The sequence below is a fragment of the Lynx canadensis genome, chromosome B4, assembly GCF_007474595.2.
Source record: "Lynx canadensis isolate LIC74 chromosome B4, mLynCan4.pri.v2, whole genome shotgun sequence".
NCBI lineage: Eukaryota > Metazoa > Chordata > Mammalia > Carnivora > Felidae > Lynx > Lynx canadensis.
The window spans coordinates 115,867,980-115,889,138 of record NC_044309.1 but is presented as its reverse complement, the minus strand read 5'-3'; the positions used below and the strand labels follow the sequence as shown (position 1 = coordinate 115,889,138).

Here is a 21,159-nt window from a genome sequence, read left to right as displayed (position 1 = left end):
AGCCCTGCGTCGGGCTCTGTGCTGACAGCTGAGAGCCTGGAGCCTGCTTTGTGTTCTGTCTCCCTCTCTCTGTTCCCCTTCCCTGCTCACACTCTGTCCCTCTCTCTCTCTCAGATATAAATAAACATTAAAAAAATTTTTTTTTAAAAAGAATAAAGTCCATGTTACTTACCAAGGCTTGTAAATAGGATGACTTTATGTCCCAGTCTGCTTTTGACAATTCTGGTTATTGTCTATTGTCTATTAATAACTAATAACTAACAGTAATTATTAACAGTGTTCCTTTTGTCTTGCTGGATCATCAAATTATGGTTCCCCCTGCCTACAAGATGCTATGTGATTTGGCCTCTTACTAAGATGAGATGCTGGGGAAAGAGAGGGGCATTCTCTTACTCACTGACCATGTTCTGGCCATACAGTCCTCCTTCCAGTTCTTAGTTCATTGCTAAGGTTATTCCTGCTCACAGCTTTTTCTAATGCAGTTTCCCAGAACGTTTGGTCTTCATTTTCTTCATAGCTAGTTTTTTCTTTATCCTTCCAGTTTTGGCTTAATGTGACCTCCTCATAGAGACCTTTCTTGACTATCCTTTTCTCTTTCCCTTTCCCTTTGTGTTCTTCTTGACACTTAATATAATTTGTGTATTTGTTTGTTTAGTTGTTTATTTTTGGTCTACTCTACTAAAATATAAGCTAGGTGAGGGCAGGGATCATCTCTCCAGTACCTACCATCATTCCTGTTCATTGGAAGGCTTTTAGTAAACATTTGTTGAATGCATGAGTGTGACTAATTCTTTAGGGGTTAAGAATTCTGCCCCTGCCGCTATGTGCTCTTAGACAAATTAGTCAAGCCTTAGTTTCTTCTTCTGGAAAATGGGAATAATAATAATAGTAATTGCATTGTTTTTTATTATTTTATTTTCCCTTTGATGGGAGACTATTTTAATAAACAGCTATAAATTTATTTTATGAATGCCCAAATAGCATGACTTAAAAACATTTTTTTTTTTTGACAAGAGAATGATCAGAGACTTTGAGGTCTTTTTTGACAAAGATGGGCTGATTAAGTAATAAAATGATACTAGTAATGAAGCATCTTTGCTTCACTGATTTCTTAAGGTTGAGACCCACTTACCTTGAAAATTAAGGGACTCTCATTAAAATCTATAGAGTTAGAGGCAGTTATTTGGACATTCATATGTCTGTTAGTAACTAGAATGTATCTTTTATTTTTTAAAAAATGAATCATAGAGGGGCACCTGGGTGGCTCAGTCGGTTAAGCGGCCGACTTCGGCTCAGGTCATGATCTCGCGCTCCGTGAGTTCGAGCCCTGCATCGGGCTCTGTGCTGACAGCTCAGAGCCTGGAGCCTGTTTCAGATTCTGTGTCTCCCTCTCTCTGATCCTCCCCCATTCATGCTCTGTCTCTCTCTGTCTCAAAAATAAATAAACGTTAAAAAAAAATTTTTTTTAAATGAATCATAGAATAGAAGGCTTTCTCATAGAAGCCTCCAGTTTTTCCTATCTTAAATAACTTCATCATTTTCTTTTTTTTCTTTTGTTTTTTATTCTTTTATTTTGAGAGAAAGAGAGAGAGAGAACAAGCAGGGGAGGGGCAGAGAGAGAGGGAGACAGAATCCCAAGCAGGCTGTCAGCTGTCAGCACAGAGCCCAGTGTGGGGCTCAAACTCATGAATCATAAGATCATGACCTGAGTCAAAGTCAAGCGTCGGATGCTTACCCGACTGAGCCACCCAGGCTCCCCTAACTTCATCATTTTCTACTGAATACAGACTGTTTTTTGAGTCTTGTTAATGATTTAATTATCATTAATTTGTTCCTTAGTTGTAAAGAATACTCCTTTAGCGTCTATTGACATGGCTGCCAAACCTTCACTTTTTGAGCAGCTTCCTTCTTGTTAGGACTGTCCTTCACTGAATGAAGTTCATTAAGAGCCCCTTTGTCCTGCTGCTAAGGTGTTTGTTTTCCTTACTTTGGTTTGGTATTTGCTTCTTGTTATATGCCTCTGATTCAGCATTCTGTCTCCAAGCTTCCAGGACTTGTTGACCTTAAATGATATTCATGTGATCACTTAAATTAACCAAATCTCCTTTACTTAAATAAATGGCCTTCTGTTGAGCACTCTCTGTGTGACTTGAAACATGCTGTGTTATGTAAATTGTCTATTTTAATCCTCATAACAACCCTATCAAATACTTGTTATTTCTGTTTTTTAAAATGAAGAAAACTAATTGCCGAAAGTAACCCGCTGCTAAATGGCAAAACCATACTTTGAATTCTGGTCTGAGACCTTGAACTTAGGCAGTTGTTCAGAAATGGATTAAAAATTATTAACTTGACATTTCTACATGCTGTATAGAGGGTAGTAGTATATCTTTGGATATATTAGCTTATTTTCAGAATTCTTTCAGTGGCCCAAGAAATCAGAGAAATTCTAGTTTTCCATCTTTTGAAGATGAGAATGAAGCTACATATTTTCACTTAGGATACATTATGATTACTTGTTGTTAAGGGAGTTAGAGACTGGAGATAAAGGATTGATTTCAGTCATGTTTTATATAGTTTATAGCGTGCATTGGTAATTATACACAATCACCTGATTGTGATCAGTCTGATCATAGGGAGAGGGAGAAATCATTTCATTGGTCAATATTTTAATTTAAAAACAAAATCAAATTGTTAATGTTAGGACTTCCTCCCCCTTCTACATTTACTTCATAGTTTCACACTCTTTCTGCATATTTATCAAAGCTCTCTGACCTTCCCAGCTGCTTTGCTTTGGCTTAATATGAAGTATTAATGCCCTTTTTGAAGGCAGGGAGCCCTGCAGAGTTCCCTGTCTATCGATATGTCCATTTAGTTTTTGTAATTCACTGTGTCATCATAGTGGTTAAGTCATACCCTCAGGTCAAGACACCCAGTCAGGACAGCTTCATTAAGTCACTTACTTCTCTTTGGCACTGGAGATGTAAATCCTGACCCTAAGAATAAGACCATCTGTTTTGTGCTTCATTGCTTTAGATGTTCATACTTGAATTTATTTGCATTGATTTTTGCTTAAGTCTTGCCCAAGTGATCAGAGCTTGTAAGGCTAGTATGTTAATACTTCAAAGGAACTCACTGTTTTATTTATTTATTTTTATTTTATGTAAGGCTTTATTTATTTATTTATTTATTTATTTATTTTCAATGTGAAATTTATTGTCAAATTGGTTTCCATACAACACCCAGTGCTCATCCCAAAAGGTGCCCTCCTCAATACCCATCACCCATCCTCCCCTCCCTCACACCCCCCATCAACCCTGTTTATTCTCAGTTTTTAAGAGTCTCTTATGCTTTGGCTCTCTCCCTCTCTAACCTCTTTTTTTTTTTTTCTTCCCCTCCCCCATGGACTTCTGTTAAGTTTCTCATGATCCACGTAAGAGTGAAAACATATGGTATCTGTCTTTCTCTGTATGACTTATTTCACTTAGCATAACACTCTCCAGTTTCATCCACGTTGCTACAAAAGGCCATATTTCATTCTTTCTCATTGCCACGTAGTATTCCATTGTGTATATAAACCAGCAATAGCACTGCTAGGAATTTACCCAAGGGATACAGGAGTGCTGATGCATAGGGGCACTTGTACCTCCAATGTTTATAGTAGCACTCTCAACAATAGCCAAATTATGGAAAAAGCCTAAATGTCCATCAACTGATGAATGGATAAAGAAATTGTGGTTTATATTCACTGTGTTTTAAAAGTTGATCTGGTTCTCATTTGTAGATTTTCTAGGAATTATTAATAATATGATACACTTTATAATTCAGGAGCCTATTTCTAAAAATGCCAAGTTGAACATGCATTTGGTTACTGTAATCAGAAACTAGACTGTTAGATGGTTCAGTTTTACATACAGAATTTTTGGTGGGTTTTATGTTGGAAGAATAGACCAAAGTATGTATAGTCGGTATCAATAAACTCTATTGCCTGCCTAACATTTTTATATCCTGGTTCCCATACCCCTTTCATTTTAATTACCCAGATTTTCCAGTGTAGAAAAGTAAACTCTGGATCTAATTTTTGAAGTGCCAGTCGTGTGGTCTTATATCCTCACTGATTTAGTCAAGGAGGTGTTGGAGAATTTAAATTCTTCTGCCCAAAAATAGTTTTGCCTCTGGCTCCTAAGTGTCATCACACTTTCCCAAATTATCCTGGCTGTTAGCATTTAGAAAAATAACCAGACATATGTTGTAACCATCCTTTTTATTTAAAAAAAGAAAAAAAAGATGTTTTCTTCCTTCTAGTGGCACCAGTTCTGGAAATGGTTGAGGTTCATGAAGAGCTGATAAGTGAAAGATTCTGTGTGTAGTTCTTGTGTGCATTAGTTACATCTGGCACTGGGGCCATAGCACATGGCTTTTAGGGGATGGTGGCCCAAAAGGTGAGGGGATGAGATTTGGGCCAGAGCTGCTGTGTATAATTAAAGGCCATGAGTTGCAAGTAGGGTCTTTGGTGTGAGTTGCATTGGCCTGGAGTAAGGGGTACCCTTTTCTGCTTTCAAAAAGGTACGATGAAGACAAGTTGATGGCCCTGGTAGTGCTTGCTTAGAATATGTAACCTGGGTCCTAGGAATAATTTGTAATAGATACCTGGATAGAAACTCTAAATGCCTATAGTCTCTATTAAATGGTCCTCTTTTGCCAATGACAGTATGGGCCACAAGTTCGTTCAGAGCTACCTACAATCATCCAGTAGTACTGGAAAAAGTGACATTTTGCCTAGTATGTGACAGACACCTCCAGTTAGAGGTGGCCATCTTACTGGTCAGCCCAGTGTGAATTTGGCTGGTCTCTGTTGAATGTGTCTTAAATAAGCAAGTTTTCCTTTTGGCAATAGTTGCAGACATATGGAATGCAGAGTCTGACAAAAGCTGTGTCAAATAGGGTCCTTAAGCTACTTAGCCACTAACGGCTACTGTCACTGTTGTGACTGAGGAAGTATCTTCCAACTGGAAAATAAAAGTCACGTTGCTGCCAAGGGACAAATATATTCATCATGTCTTCTACCAGAAGAAAGGGCAGTGCTTATTGCTTTGCTGAACAAGGAATTCTTGCATTTAAGTTATATTAATTATTAAAGTGGTAAAAAAAAAAAAGACTACTATGGAAGATGTTTAACTGTGCTTTGAATACTGTTATAATTGTGTTATAATTTGTGACTGACATGTAAATATATTCTGTTGTGCCTGGTGGAAAATCTAATGACTTTCAAAAACATTAAGTTTAAAGGTCTATTTTGTCTTAGTAAATGTGAATGCTGATAGAAACAAGCTGCTGGGAGGTGGAATTTGGCCAATATCCATTTGGTTTCTGGAGATGTTTTGTGTGATTTTCTGAATTGGAGTTTATGCGAGCTACAAACTCCCATCTTTATATTACAGTAATTAGCTGTAAAAGTAGTTCTTTAGTTACTAGTTTAAGTACTTGGTTCCTTTGGGCCAAGTACTGTGACTGTTGGGCCAATAAAGTATAGTCCCAGATCCTGAGGCCTGAAGTGAAGGGTTTATTAGCACTGGTTTAGCACAGGAGGATTTGAGTTGTCTGAAATAACCATCCTTTAGGCAAGGAATCCATTCATTACTTTTAAATTTTATGTAAGGTTTTTATATAAAAGGTTTTTATATAAAAGGTTTTTATATAAAAGGTTTTTATATAAAAGGTTTTTATATAAAAGGTTTTATATAAAAAAAATTTATATAAGGTTTTTGTCTTTCACAAGAAATATAAGAAATGCCTATGGTTAATGTACAGGAGGCAAGTGGTTGAAGGGATCAGGGGAGAAATGGGTATTTTTTTTTTTGATGTATTTGATTTGCCCAGTGAATCCCTGAAGGAAAAATAGTTAGAAATAAAGGTAAAGGAAGATGAAACCTAGTATAGAGTCTGTTTTGCCTAAGCTTTGCTTTAAGGTTTTAATTAAACCTAAAGATTGTTTCTAAGAATGAACAATCTTTGTTTTTGAGTCCTTAGGGCTGTGGAACAGATTCCACTATTGTTTTACTTATCCCCAGAGGGTGGACCTCAAGATAGTGTGAAACTAGACAAATAGGATCCCAGACACCACCACCCTTTCCAAGTCCACTGGAATGACAGGGTAGGTTGGTGTGGACTTGTCTTAAAAACATGGTATATAAATAATTTTCTAGGGAAAAGTTGACAGGAAAGAAAATGTAAGGAGAAAATTTTTTGTTTTGTGAAAGATGTAAATCCTGATGAATTTATTGGTAAGTTGGTTAGAGGGATAGAAGAGTCCATGGTTAAAATATTTTGTTGATTCTGTGTGCCAAACACATTGCAAAAAGCTTTAAGTGTGTTATCTAGCGATGCGCATTGTGGAAGTCTCAGAAACCACTTAGCAGACAAGGAAAATGCAGCTAGCCCAAGGAAACACAGTAATACTGGATCCAGTATTCTCTGATTATTAAAAATGTGCCATTCTCCTCCACATGCCTTACCTAGAATGCTCTTGTTGGGAAATAATTACTGAAAGTGAACAAAGGGACTTTCCAGAATAAAATCAATTAAGATCTCTTGGGGACTTCTAAAATGAATGGATTGTGTTCATATAGCAGTATTGGAATAAGTTTAAAGGCAATACAGTTTCCAGATACCCTTTAATATAATTACTGAGTTTGAAGATCAGACCAAAAGATGTAAGAGAAATCTCACACAGACTGTTTTAAGACCAAATATCTACCCCAGCCACTTTGTTGTGGTGTTTTTGTTTTTGTTTTTGTGTTTTTTTTCCTGTCTAGCTAAGTAGGATAGGAGGAAGTGCGTACTTTCAATTTGTAATTCTACATGGAAAATGATATGGAGAACAAAGGCAAAGGAAAAAAATTAAATTTCCTTAAAACTTACAGCCATTGACAAGTCCTTGAGACAGTCAGAGTGACCTTCCTATAGGAATTCAACTGCCTTAATGTTAATACTTTGCTAAGGACAAAAGGCAGCCTTAGTTTGACATTAGCCTGACGTCCAGGATCCTGTAAGTCTCTCTCTCTTTTTTTTTTTTTTATGTTTATTTTATTTATTTTTGAGAGAGAGAGACAGAGTGCAAGTGGGGGAGGGGGAGGGAGAGAGAGAGAGAGAGAGAGAGAGAGAGAGAGAGAGAGAGAGAGAATCTGAAGTAGACTCCAGGCTCTGAGCCTCAGCACACAGCCCAATACAGGGCTCGAACTCACAGACTGTGAGATCATGACCTGAGCTGAAGTCGGAAGCTTAACCAACTGAGCCACCCAGGTGCCTGTAAGTCTCTTTTAAGGGATAAAAATTCCTTTGGACAGGCGCCTGAGTGACTCAGTCTGGCTCAGGTCATGATCTCAGGGTTTGTGAGTTCGGGCCCTTCATCCTGCTCCGCACTTTGGGCTTTGCTGTGACCATGCAGAGCCTGCTTAGGACTCTCTGTCTCTCTCTCTCTCTCTCTCCCTCTCTCTCTCTCTCTCTCTCTCTCTCTCTCTCTCTGTCTTGTCTCTGTCTCTGTCTCTCCCCCCCCCTCCAAATAAATAAACGTTAAAAAAAAATTCCTTTGGAAGCTTCCTTTATCTCTACCCACCCCCCAAGATATATGTTAGCAGTCATCCTCCAAGCATATGGCCCACTGATATATATCTTCATGAAGGGTCTCATGACTAAGGTATTACTAGACAATAGTAGTAAATGACCTTTTCCTCACAACAGCTACCCTTTCAAGGTACTGGAAATCTTACTTCCAAATTCCTTAGAGAACTGCTATCCCTACTTGAAAGTAAATCAACCACTCCTCATAGCCCCAGTGCAGCTCTCTCTGCCTACAGGTCCTGTCCCTGTGCTTTAATAAAATCACCCTTTTTGCACCAGAGACACCACAAGAATTCTTTCTTGATTGTTCGCTCCAAGCCATAACACTTTCACATCAGAAAATACAGTTTGTGATCTATATTGTTGTAGAAAAGAGAATCACTGGGGTGAAAAGCTTTACATCAAATTATATGTGTGTGTATGTTGTTTTTCCTCCTTTGAACTATAATAGGATTTCCGAGATGCAGTGGCCCATGCTTCCAGGCAACTTGGGAAACCCGTGATTGAGGACCGGATCCTAAATCAGATCCTGTACTACTTGCCTCAGCTGTATGAGCTCAACCGGGATCTCCTGAAGGAACTGGAGGAAAGGATGTCAAACTGGTATAAATGGACTGACCAGCTTTCCCTAAGTTCCAATTTTAGATGAGGCCACAAGGGCCCTGCTTGTGACAGAGAGGTGGTATTCCTTACATTGAGTTGTTTCAATATATTAAATTTTCTTGGTGGTTACCTGTACATTGGTCATTTTAGGTGGCCAGAATTCACAACCTTGATGCACTGAGCTCAATTCTAAAACTGTTCAAATTCTTTGGTAATGTTGCCTCAAAAGCAAGAAGGACCCATATTTAGCCAATTTAACTTTCTGTAGGAGACCTCTGATAATCAAGGTTTTTGAGTTTGAGGGAGTTTAGTTGATATATTCACACTGAAATGTTTTTAAATGCTTTATTATCTTTTCTGGAGTTTCATGAATCTGTCTTTGCATTTTGGAAAAGAGACCATTCACTGGAATAATAGGTTTATTTGGTTTAGAAAATTTACATGTATATGATATCATTGTAGACTGTAGAAAAGAATACCAAAAGGTTAAGTACTTCCTTGGGTTGTAGAGAGTAAGCAGAAACTTTGGTGACCTCTTTGAAGCTATGCACAAAATTCAAAATTTCCCTGTAAGCTTTGTTTTACATATAACCCAGAAAAACACCTCTTGCCTGTTTTAGAAATATGCCTGTGCATGTTAGCAAAATATGTTAGGTAAGTGATTAATTCCTAGCTGCAGCCCGAATGTAAAATAACAAAGGGTTAAGAACTGAGGAATCACTGAAAGGTATTTTTTAAGGTCATGATAGAAATAAAATGTGATTCCACAGAGTTTTCCTATACATACTTTGTCATTCTTTTTATAAAAATTATCTTTAAAATTACCCTGAATTGCCTTTAACAGATATGTATATTTGTGCAAGCGTTATAAAGAGGCTTAAATATATTTTTCGCTTGTGCTAAAAGTTTTCCCAAGTTTAGATCTATAGATGTTCTGCATTAAAGTATTAATTTAAGAAACAGACTGAATTGATGAAAGGGACAGCTAAAACAGTAATTATGGCAAAAGCTACACTTATTACTGACATAAAACTCTTCTAATCCTTGGATAAGGTATTTTCTACTTATTAAAATATTTTTCTCTCTGGGGTCTTCAAGTTAAGACATAGTCTTTGGTTTTAGTATGCTTTCTGAAATAACATTTATTTTTGCATTGGCTTTTAATAACAGCTGTTGCAATACTTCATTTCTGCATTCAACACAGTTTTGAGTATCTTACTGTGTGCTAGTCAGGGCTCTAAGCATGGTGGGAATATCACATTGCACAAAACAGATGAGGCTCTTGTTCTCATGAAGTAGATGTTTCAGTGGGGGAAGAGCCAGAAAAATAGACAAGAAACATTAGATGAAAGCAACTTCTGATCTAGAAAGATATAAAATAAGATGACGTGCTAGCAAGTGAAGACTGGATGGCCAAGAAGACCCTCTGAAAAGGCAAAGCACTTTAAAAGTGACATCTGTACAAAAAGAAGGAGCCAGCCAGGGTTCCTCCATATTTCCAGGCATGCAAAGCCATTAGTAAGAGTTTGCAAAGTGGGATTGACTCTGTATGTCAAAGGAATATAAAGAAGACCAGTGTGATTGGAGAGTACTGTGAAAGAAGGAGAGAAGCCTGAAATGAGTCAGAAAAGTAGGCAGCAGCTGGACCAATGAGGCTACAAATTTGTAAGCCAAGGTGAGGAATTTATTTTTCTGCTAAGTCCCCTAGGAGGCCATTGGAAGTCACATGAGTAATATTTGTTTTTAGACTCTCAGGCTGCACAGAAGGATGAGATGGTAGAAGCAGGAGGACCGGTCAGAGGGCTGGCAAAGTCCAGGCAAGATGTGATGGCGGCAGTGGGAACGGTGAAGAGTAGGCATTTGGAGATAGGAGATATCTTACAAGAAGAGAAAAGAGGCGAAGCTGATGGCTTAGACTTGAGACTCTGCTCTTTATTAGATATGTTTTGGATACACTAATGACTCTTTTTATATTTTGTGTATTTCTTAGGACTGAACAACACAGAATTGCTGATATCTTTGTAAAGAAGGGACCATATCTAAAAATGTACTCCACATACATCAAAGAATTTGATAAGAATATAGCTTTGCTGGATGAGCAGTGCAAGAAGAACCCAGCATTTGCTGCTGTTGTTAGAGAATTTGAGGTATTTTTGCTGCCATATAATGTTGAACCCTTTTTTCTTCTTTTGTTGTTTTTAAAGCTGTAATAATTTGCCATCGTTGAAAACAAAAAGATACTGATATTTAATTCCTTCAGAATCAAAGAGGAGATTGAACAAATTAAAAGGTGAAAAAGTATGTACCAGATTTAATTTTGAAAATCTTTTATTGCATGTTAGAATACTTTAATGGGTCTTTTTTTTTAATTGTGAGGAAATACACACAAAATAAAACAACCATCTTAACCATTTTTAAGTGTATAGTTCAGTAGTGTTAAGTTCATTCATATTGTTTTGCAACCAATCTCTAGAACTCTTCATCTTACATTGCAAGACTGAAACTATACCTAAAACAACTCCCTATCCTCCCCTCCCTCACCCCCAGTGACCACCATTCTACCTACTGTCTCCATGGATTTGACTATTCTAGAAACATTTCTTATTTCTAACTCAGCCTTTCCTTTTCTTCTTCTAACAACTAATCTACAATGATGGGTAGGAAATATAATTTGTTTCCCTTTAGATAAATAAATGACACAGGTTCAATGTCAAAGTTAGGAAAAATTAATAACGTTTTATAGCCAAAGCTTTTGTGTTTAAGTCCTTCCCCCAGTCTTGGATAAAATGTGAATTAGTATATGTTTGAATACTTACTTCTCTCTTTTGAAACTAAAAAAAAATTCCAGTCATGCAAACTAGAAAGGTATTATGATATTGCTGATTTCTTTTTTTTTTTTAATTTTTTTTTTCAACGTTTATTTATTTTTGGGACAGAGAGAGACAGAGCATGAACGGGGGAGGGGCAGAGAGAGAGGGAGACACAGAATCGGAAACAGGCTCCAGGCTCCGAGCCATCAGCCCAGAGCCTGACGCGGGGCTCAAACTCATGGACCGCGAGATCGTGACCTGGCTGAAGTCGGACGCTTAACCGACTGTGCCACCCAGGCGCCCCGATATTGCTGATTTCTTATTTTTATGTTAGACACATAATTAAACTTTAAAATCATTTGTTGTCTTTTTTCTGGGTTTTTTTTTTTCCTTTTCCTCTCCTGATGTCTTCATGTTGTTAAGAAAGGAAGTGTGATTTATGTAGCTATGGCAACTGATAATTGACCCAGGGTTTCATCAGTGTCCAGAGAATTAATTGTTCTGTTGTCTTGGCAGCAAAAGAAAACATAAGACAGGAAAATTAACTGTCTTGGTTAATGATGCTTGCATGGTAGATGCTTTCTTAAATGCAATATCATTATAATTTTTTAAGTATTCTGTGTACCAGACCCTAGAGGTGCATATCTAGAAAAAGATGAAACAATCTGAGCAAATTTTAAAAAACTCTTCCCCACCCACCTGAGCTGGGGAAGAAGTGTAGAACATCTTAGGATGCAGGAACATTTTCACTCAGCCATTTTGATGCTACCTCACAGTAAATTCCTGTGTCGGAGAATGTGTGGGAGGCCCAGGGTTGGGCTGAAGTGTCTGTTGTACTTACTTAGGAAAAGAGCTTTCAAGGCAGAATCAGTTGTCATTTTGATCAAATCAAAATGGCTCCGGAATCAAATGTTTCTATATACACTGATTTGGGAGCTGTCTTTTATAGCCATTCATCTAAGAAATTTTACATCCATTGGGGTTATTAGAGAAGATACACATAGCTAGGCTACTTTTCAGGTCATCTTTAACTTCTGCAATTCTCCCCACTACCACTTGTTGTTATCCTAAGTACATTGACCATAGACTCTGATTATTATTTGAATCCAGTTCCCAGTAGATTGATTTCTGTCGCCTTATCTTCAGTGCCATGCATTTCTCTCTTGCTTGTTGGGTTTGTGCTTGTGAAAACACTGGCAGAGGCTCTGCTAAGTGGCAGCTGCAGAGTGTGGTGCTCTCTAATTGATCTAGAGCACAGGCTGCAGCCACCACTGTCTGTGAGAGGGCCGTGAACAAATGATCGCAGTGAGCCTGTGACTTCAGAGACCTACCTGCAGAAAAGGGTGGGCTAGGTGCTGAGTGGGCTATGGTTTCACTCTTAGCATAACAGCTGAGCCTTAAGTTACAGCAGGTTTTTCCATGAATCCCCTTCCACAGTTGATGGCCACCTCAAGTTTGGTTTCCTGGGCACTTGAATCTGGGTCCCATGCTTTTTAGAAGAATGCCTGTGTTGACTTTGGATACCTTTTCCTTTCAGATGAGCCCACGCTGTGCTAATCTGGCCCTCAAGCACTACCTACTCAAGCCAGTTCAGAGGATCCCCCAGTACAGGCTGCTGCTGACAGGTAGGCTTCTCTGACAGTTTGCCAACAAACCAGTTCTTTGATCAGTTCTTTGATCATCCCTGCATGCATTCTCTGCGTGGGCATTATTCTTACATGTACATCATACCATCCCAACCCCACATCCCTGTGACATTTTACCTGATTAATATTATTAATCCCAAGAATGACCTTTCCCAGCTGCTCAAGAATGAGGTTTAGGGAGTCACTCACACATATTTGTTGCCCTGGTCACTTACCTCAGAGGGTTGTAAGGATTGATTAATGAGCTATGTGCTTAGAATGGTGCTTTGGTCATACTAAGTTCTAAACCAGTATCGGCTGCTATTAATAATAGTATCCTTATCGTCATCATCATCATGTTGTTGTTCTCATGGTCATTATCTATATCTTCTAGTAGACTGTAAGCTTCAAGATTACAGGGCTGTGTCTATCTGGCTTACTCCTATAACTGTTAAAAAAAAAAAAAGGGGGGGGAAGAAGAAGCCAAGAGGCTATGATTTGAGTGAAGGTATACACTGTGCTCAGGGCTTTATATTCCTTGGCCCTTCCAAGTCTTCACCGTAGCCATCCATATATCACGGTATTATTTACATAGATGTATTAATAGAGATAAGTGGTTTGGTGTCACAGAAAAGCTAGTACAGTCTCACACCAAGTCTAGTGTCTGACACATTCTACTAGGTCCACTGGAGTATTTGGTGAAATAATTGGATGTGCAGCAACTTAGTATACATATATTATGTGCATTAAGATTGTGTCAAATGGATAAGAATATCAAAATTCCACCACAACTCTAAGTTCAGTCTGTAGTGATTTCATGTAAATAGATTTTGAGGTACTTGGTTCCTGTTGGTATTTATAAGAAAGAGTGGGCATGCTCCTTTCCTTCACTAAATCCTTTCTTGTGAGCCAAAAACTATATCGGATGTAGTACGTGTGAGTCCTGGAAAGCCAGAATTTCCTGATATTCCTTTAGGCAAAGCCTTCCAAGGTTGCCTTTTAAAAGACAAAGTGCTGTTGAGGAACGCCTGCCCTCAGCATCTGGAACTGGCCACTCTAGGTGTTTCAAGTGTGCAGTTTGAATTTCGAACTGTGAATCAAACACTAGATTTTTCTTTGGAATGACATAAGGCAAACCAAATAATTTGAGGATATCCTGTCCATTTGTACTTTCTTTCCTCTGCTTTTGGCAGAGATTTAGAAAACACAGGACAAAAAGGAAGTACCAATGCATGTGTTGTGTTTTTGCTAGATAAATTCAATGCTGTGTCGTAAATGAAGCTGTTAAACGGCTTAGGCTGTTTCTACAGCTGTGGAGTGTGTTTTTAGTGGCAAAAGACTACTGTGGTTTCAAATGAGAGAAGGATAGAGCAAGATTCTGAAATTTTAATGTAAAAATGTTTCTCCCCCCACACTATGATTGATCTAAGTAAAGTTATACATTTAATTTATGATTCATGGAAGTTTGATTTTAACTGAGAAGTGATGAAACAGCCAAAGTAAGCTTTAAAAATTATTTTTTAAGAGAACAGATTTCATGTATTTTATGATAGCAAATAGAATAATTATAACAATATACTGTAATAAAAGTTAAATGAATATGGTCTCTTTCATATCTTTTTTTTTTTTTTAATTGAAAGGCGGGGGTGGCGGTGCAAATGAGTGAAAGGCAGAGAAAGAGAATCCTGCGAGGGGCAGAGAGGGAGAGAAGCCAGGCTCGTGTTCATCCGAAGTGAGGCTCGTGCTCACCTGATTCAGGGATCGAGCTCACCCGATGCATGACTCAAACTCACAAACCGTGAGATGATGACCTGAGCCAAAGACAAACACTTAACTGATTGGGTGCCTCATCTTCCTCTCCTATCTTATTATACTATGGTGACCCTTCTTATGATGATGTGAAATGAAAAAATCCCTACATGATGAGATGAAGTGAGATGAATGACATTAGGCACTGTGTATCCCTAGGCTACTGTTGACCTTATGTGACATGTTAGAAGGATCTTCTGCCTCCTTACACTCACAGCTGTTGACTTGGTTAACTGAAACTTTAGAGAGTGAAAGTATAGATAAGGGGTACTACTGTATTTGGTGCCTTGTGAATTTGCTAGTATTTTTGTAATTTGAAAATTGGTTCCGTAATTTGATTATGAACTCCTCAAGGTCAAGGAGTGGGTCTTTTACCAATAATTTAGTGCACTTCAATTTCTCTGGGTCAGTTTTGATTACATTGGAAGCCATTCAGGAAATAATATTGGCTGCTTTTAAGATAGGTTTAAAATATCCCGTTAAGCTAAAACATCTGTAGCCTAAAGGATGACATTGAGATAGAGAATTTCAGAGATGATGTCTTCTCCTAAAGGAAGACATATTTAGGGGCTCCTGGGTGGCTCAGTCAGTTAAGTGTCTGACTCTTGATTTCAGCTCCCGTCATGATCTTGCAGTTTTTGAGTTTGAGCCCTGCATCTGGCTCCATGCTGACAGTGCAGAGTCTGCTTGGGATTCTCTCTCTTCCTCTTTCTCTGCCCCTCCTCCGCTCTCTCTCAAAATAAACTTTAAATAGGCTTAGGCCTTTTAAAAATAATAATAAAAAATAAAAATAAATGGAAGACATATTCTGAGAGGTGAATTGTCCTTCTCCAAACTACACAGATAGTACTGAAGTATACATATGGTCCTAGAATCCTAAGGACATATGGAGGCTGTGATGCTAAGGGTTTGTTTATATTTTTATTTAAAATTCTGATTTTCCAGGGACGCCTGGGTGGCTCAGTTGGTTAAGTGTCCGACTTCGGCTCAGGTCATGATCTCACTGTTTCTGAATTCGGGCCCTGCATCGGGTGCTGTGCTAACTGCTCAGAGCCTGAAGCCTGCTTTGGATTCTGTGTCTCCCTCTCTCTCTGCCTCTCCCCAGCTTACACTCTGTCTCTCTCTCAGGAATAAGTAAACATTAAAAAAAATTTTTTTTTTTACTCTGATTTTCCGGTACTCATTTTTGTTATATTCTGATTACTCCCTATTTTGCAAGATATTTCTACAGTTGCTATCAAAGTGCTCCCTGTCTATACACTTAAATTTTTAGAAGTTGGATTTTAAATCTTTAGGTTTACATCTATTCAAACGGGGTCCTCATTTTTGGATAAACAAGCTCAGTGTTTTAATCCTTTGAACAACCTTGTGGGGTTATATAACTTTCATTTTCATTTTAGAATTTGGAGTAATTCCAAGAGCACAAAATATATAGGAACAGAGAGGAACAGCAAGACTGTTTGGGGCAACTTTTAACAACTTTGATTTAGTAATGAGTTTCAGGCAGACTAGGGGAAGGATCCCTGCCTGACTCAGTATAGATATGTGACCCCCTTGGTTTCAGGAGGGAAAGACTGAGAAATGTAGAGATGAAGTACAGATAAGATAGGATAGTTTCTTTTGGAATCCTTTTAGAGAAAGGTGGATGGAAATCCCCAGATACTGCAAACTGCCCCTACTAGTCAGACAACCATCCTGTTGTCTTGCAGAATTTTCTTCCTGGACATAATTTGGCTTTAGGTTGGATATTTGACTTAGCTTTGTCTTCCTTCAGCATAGTGAAAAGCACTTTCAACTAAATTCCTGGTAGTACTTTTTTTTTTTTTTTAACTCAGCTCAAAATAAGATTAAAGAAAATGCGTATATTGTATAATAAATGCTTAGTATTAGAATTATTTTATTTAAAAGGTAAAATAAAGTAACTGGTTTACTTAATTTAAGTAGGAAAACTTATAAATTTTACCTTTATATTGGCCACTCAAAGCAAGTGGATCTAGTCAGATCTTGAAATCTATGTGGGGCCCAGAACCTGTTTGCAGTTAAGAGCCTGAGAGTCTTTTTTTTTTTTTAATTTTTTTTATGTTTATTTATTTTTAAGAGACAGAGTGTGAGCGGAGGAGGGGCAGAGAGAGAGGGAAACACAGAATCCGAAGTAGGCTCCAGGCTCTGAGCTGTCAGCAGAGAGCATGATGCAGGGCTTGAACCCACAAACTGTGAGATCATGACCAGAGCCGAAGTCAGATGCTTAACCGACTGAGACACCCAGGTGCCCCAGGAGCATGAGAGTCTTGAGGCAGCAGTGAAGAAGTAATGGAAAGAAACAGGTGCTACTGTAGGAGCAACATTAATTGTTTACCTCTGTTTATTTCCTTCCTCATCTCTTCAGTGTTGAGACCGTCTTTATTATCCTGATTCTGTGTCTGTCATAGACTCTGGCACATAACAGGAACTCAATGAGCTGAAAGGCTTAGGGAGTTAAACATTGTTCCTTTTTATAAGGTTGAGAATCCCCATGCTGTGGTGTCAATTAATGTTTCATGGATGAGTGGGTCAATAAATTATTAAGAGTTGAAACGTTCTTCCAGTTACCCAAGCACAAAATTGTGGAAAGGACTGAAATACTTCCCTTTCCTCTTCTTTTCTCTCTCATAGGATATGCTGACCAGTTTTCCTTTGCCTCTGATTCCTGCTGTTTCCATTTCCCTTGTTCTAGGCCAGGCCTTCCTAAACTCCTGTCAAATTGTGGCAATATCTTCCTTCTGGTCATGCTACCTCTTATCACCACCACCACCCCTGGCACATTGTCACTTAATCTCTTTTCCAAGGATACCAAAAGGAAAAACCCACTCCTGTGTCTCTCTTGTTCACACACCACCACCACCACACTCACAGTACTGACATCAGACGTGTAGTTTAGTCCCATACTAGGCAATTATCTTTGACATCAGCTAGGTGTCCTACAATTTGATTCAATTCAGGCACTATCTACCTGGAAATAGTGCCAGATTCTACAGATCAAGGGCTCCATCCCACAAGACTACCCCCCTGCAAACTTCACATGCCATTCAACATGTCCCAGGTTGTCACCTGTATTTCTTTTCTTTTCTTTTCTTTTTAACATTTATTCATTTTGAGAGACAAACAGCGTGAGCAGGAGAGGGGCAGAGAGAGAGGGAGACACAGAATCTGAAGCAGGCTCCAGGCTCTGAGCTGTCAGCACAGAGCCCAATGGGCTCAAACTCATGAACCACGAAATCATGACCTGAGCTGAAGTCTGACGCTCAATCGACTGAGCCACCCAGGCGCCCCACCTGTATTTCTGATCAACCAGCTATAAATCTGGGTTCCCCTGATTCTCTCCTTGGATTCACTACTTTGCCAGAATGGCTCATAGAACTCAGGGTAACACTTATTTACATTTGCTGGTTTATTTTTAAAGGATATGGTAAAAGCGGGGGGCTTCAGTCAGTTAAGTGTCTGACACTTGGTTTCAGCTCAGGTCATGATCTCATGGTTTGTGAGTTTGAGCCCCACATCAGGCTCCATGCTGACAGTGCGGAGCCTGCTTGATATTCTCTCTCTCTGACCCTCCCCCACTCGCTTGCACGCGCTCTCTCTCTCTCTCTCTCTGTCTCAAAAATAAATAAATAAATAATTTTTTTTTAAGGTATGATGAAGGAAAAAAGTGACTATCTAGATGGAAGGGATGCATAGGGAAAAGTATATGGGAAGGATCTTGGAGCTTCCATGCCCTCTCTGGGTACCACTCTCCCAGCACCTCTACATGTTCAGCAACCAGAAACTCTAACCCCTATACTTCGGAATTTTAATGAAGGCTTCATCATGTGGTCATGATCCAATGTTAACTCCACTTCTAGTCCTCTTCCCTTCCTATAGGATGGAGAGTAGGGCTGAAAGTTTCAAGCTTATAATCATGGCTTGATCTTTCTGGTGACCAGCCCTTATCTAGGAGCTATTCAGGAGCCCACCCAGAGTCAGCTCATTATAACAAAAGACATTCCTATCACCTAGGAAGTTTCAGAGGATTTAGGAGTTCTGTCAGAACTAGGGTCAGAGGCCAGATGTTAGAACAAAAGATGCTCCTAGTGCTCTTATCACTTAGAAAATCACAAGGGTTTTAGCAGCCCTGCCAGGAACTGGGAGGAGAGCCCAGGAAAGTTGAAAACTTACATTATCCTACCATAATAGCAGATACCTGTCATTTGCCCAAACCCATAGAATATACCACACCAAGAGTAAATCCTAATGTAAACTATCGGCTTTGGGAGGAGTGGGGGGTTGTGATGTGTCAATGTAGCTTCCTCCATTCTAACAAACATACCACTCTGGTGGAGGATATTGGTAATGGGAATGTCTGTGCATGTCTGGGGCAGAGGGTATATGGGAAATCTCTATGTCTTTCTCTCAGGTCCGCTGTGAACATAAAGTCACTCTAAAAAAAAGTCTTAATGGGGGGGGGGGGGACATTATTATTCACAATATAAAGGCCACGTGTTATAACCCAGAATTTCCCAAACTTTGTTTTCCTTTGCTCTAACTGCAATAGGTTTTTTTACTCTGTACTGAAAGATGTCCTCAAGGCCAGATTCTCTCTTTCATTAATCAATATTTATATGGACTGAACTTGAGCCGGACACCTGTATACACTGGCCAACACCAAGGTGGTCCTTGCTCTGGTGGAGCTTCTAGTCCTCCTCTTTGGGGCCATGCCCAACCACTGAGGCTTTCACCAAGAGTGTCCTCTCCTCAAGTCCTGAAAATTAAACTGATCTCGTCATTTGTTTGAGTGACTATATTTTGAGGATTTGTTTTTGTAAGGGTCTTTTGTGCCTATTAAAAAATACATAAGTATTATAAAACATAGTTCTTCTTTATCTTCTACCATCCAGAGATGACTATCATAGATCCTTTTAGGGTTTTTTTGTCTCTGTGTTATATGCAGTATAAATTTTTCCAACAAAAAAACCTTTATTTGTGGAAAGTTACTACATTGATGTTGAAAAAAGTTAAATCAGTGAGGATCATGTTGAGAAAGTAAAATAAAATGAAAAACATAATTTAAAAATTCCTCTGAAATATCTTTTCCATTTCTATATTTAGGAGGAAAAAACAGTCCTTTGAACTTTGATTAAATTTGGATCAGGTAGTTTTCTTTGATCTTGTTCTAAATATTTATAAGTGACTAACGACATATTATATTACTTTTCCTGTAATCTTTGCCTTTAGTCTGGGATGGTATTAACTCCCTCTAGGTTTTAGAAATCCAGGATTTCCCATGTTGGTAGAAAATGGGATATTAAAAACATCTGTTATAGTGTTCTGAAGCTATTAATTTGAGCTATGAATGGACTAATAAGCAGATTCAACAAAAGATCAGTCAAATTAATGCATGACTTTTAAAAAATTCTTACTGAAAAATGAAACTTCTGCTTAGCAAATATTTGTTTTATAACCCAGGGCTAATTGTCTTCTTCAAAGTCATTCTAACACTTTCTCTAGGGCAGAACGTGATGAAAGGTGGGGCTGTCCCAATCACCAGCCAAGGAATTTAGTTTCCGAAGAACCCAAAGACCCTGATGCAAGGCAGTGATAATATTCAGAATTCCTGTTGTTATTAGCTCAACTCTCAACATGTTACAATTAATTTTTTAATTATAGTTGTGAACAAGGTATTTTGAGAGATGGTATTTAATAAATTCTATCCATGAAATATCTTAGTACTGTGGAAATATTTAGTACTATGGAAAGACTTTAGGATATAAGCACATTTTATCTGCCTGTTCTATTAAATTATAACTTTTATTTGAATGCTTTTAAGCTTATTTATTTATTTTGAGAGAGAGACAGAGAGAGCAAGCAGGGGAGAGGCAGAAAGAGAGGGAGAGAGAGAATCCCAAGCAGGCTCCGCACTGTCAGCACAGAGCCTGACATGGGGCTCAAACCCACAAACCATGAGACCATGATCTGAGCTGAAACCAAAAGTTGGATGCTCAACCCGACTGAGCCTCCCAGGCACCCCTAAATTATAGCTTTTTTTTTTTTTAATTTTTTTTTTTCAACGTTTATTTATTTTTGGGACAGAGAGAGACAGAGCATGAACGGGGGAGGGGCAGAGAGAGAGGGAGACACAGAATCGGAAACAGGCTCCAGGCTCTGAGCCATCAGCCCAGAGCCCGACGCGGGGCTCGAACTCAGACCGCGAGATCGTGACCTGGCTGAAGTCGGACGCTTAACCGACTGCGCCACCCAGGTGCCCCATATAGCTTTTAAATGTAATCTCACTTTCTCTACAGAATAGAGGTTCTTAACCTTTTTTTATGCCTGGATCCCTCTGGTAATCTGGTGAGGTCTATGGATCTCTTAGAATACTTTTTTTAAAGTTACAGAATAGGGGCGCCTGGGTGGCGCAGTCGGTTAAGCGTCCGACTTCAGCCAGGTCACGATCTCGCGGTCCGTGAGTTCGAGCCCCGCGTCGGGCTCTGGGCTGATGGCTCAGAGCCTGGAGCCTGTTTCTGACTCTGTGTCTCCCTCTCTCTCTGCCCCTCCCCCGTTCATGCTCTGCCTCTCTCTGTCCCAAAAATAAATAAACGTTGAAAAAAAAAAATTAAAAAAAAATAAAGTTACAGAATAATATACATACGATTAAAAGGAACCAATTAGCCTGAAATACA

At 38.8% G+C, this 21,159-nt stretch overlaps 1 protein-coding gene across 3 annotated transcripts in view; it reads left to right on the top strand.

Moving 5' to 3' along the window:
* Positions 1-21,159, top strand: part of FGD6 (FYVE, RhoGEF and PH domain containing 6) — a 115,697-nt gene that overhangs the window by 57,325 nt on the left and 37,213 nt on the right. For all 3 annotated transcript variants that reach the window (XM_032594026.1, XM_032594027.1, XM_032594025.1), the window contains exons 6-8: positions 8,072-8,223; positions 10,214-10,370; positions 12,571-12,658. In XM_032594026.1, the coding sequence (XP_032449917.1) occupies positions 8,072-8,223; positions 10,214-10,370; positions 12,571-12,658 (397 nt within the window). The remainder of the gene's footprint in view (positions 1-8,071; positions 8,224-10,213; positions 10,371-12,570; positions 12,659-21,159) is intronic.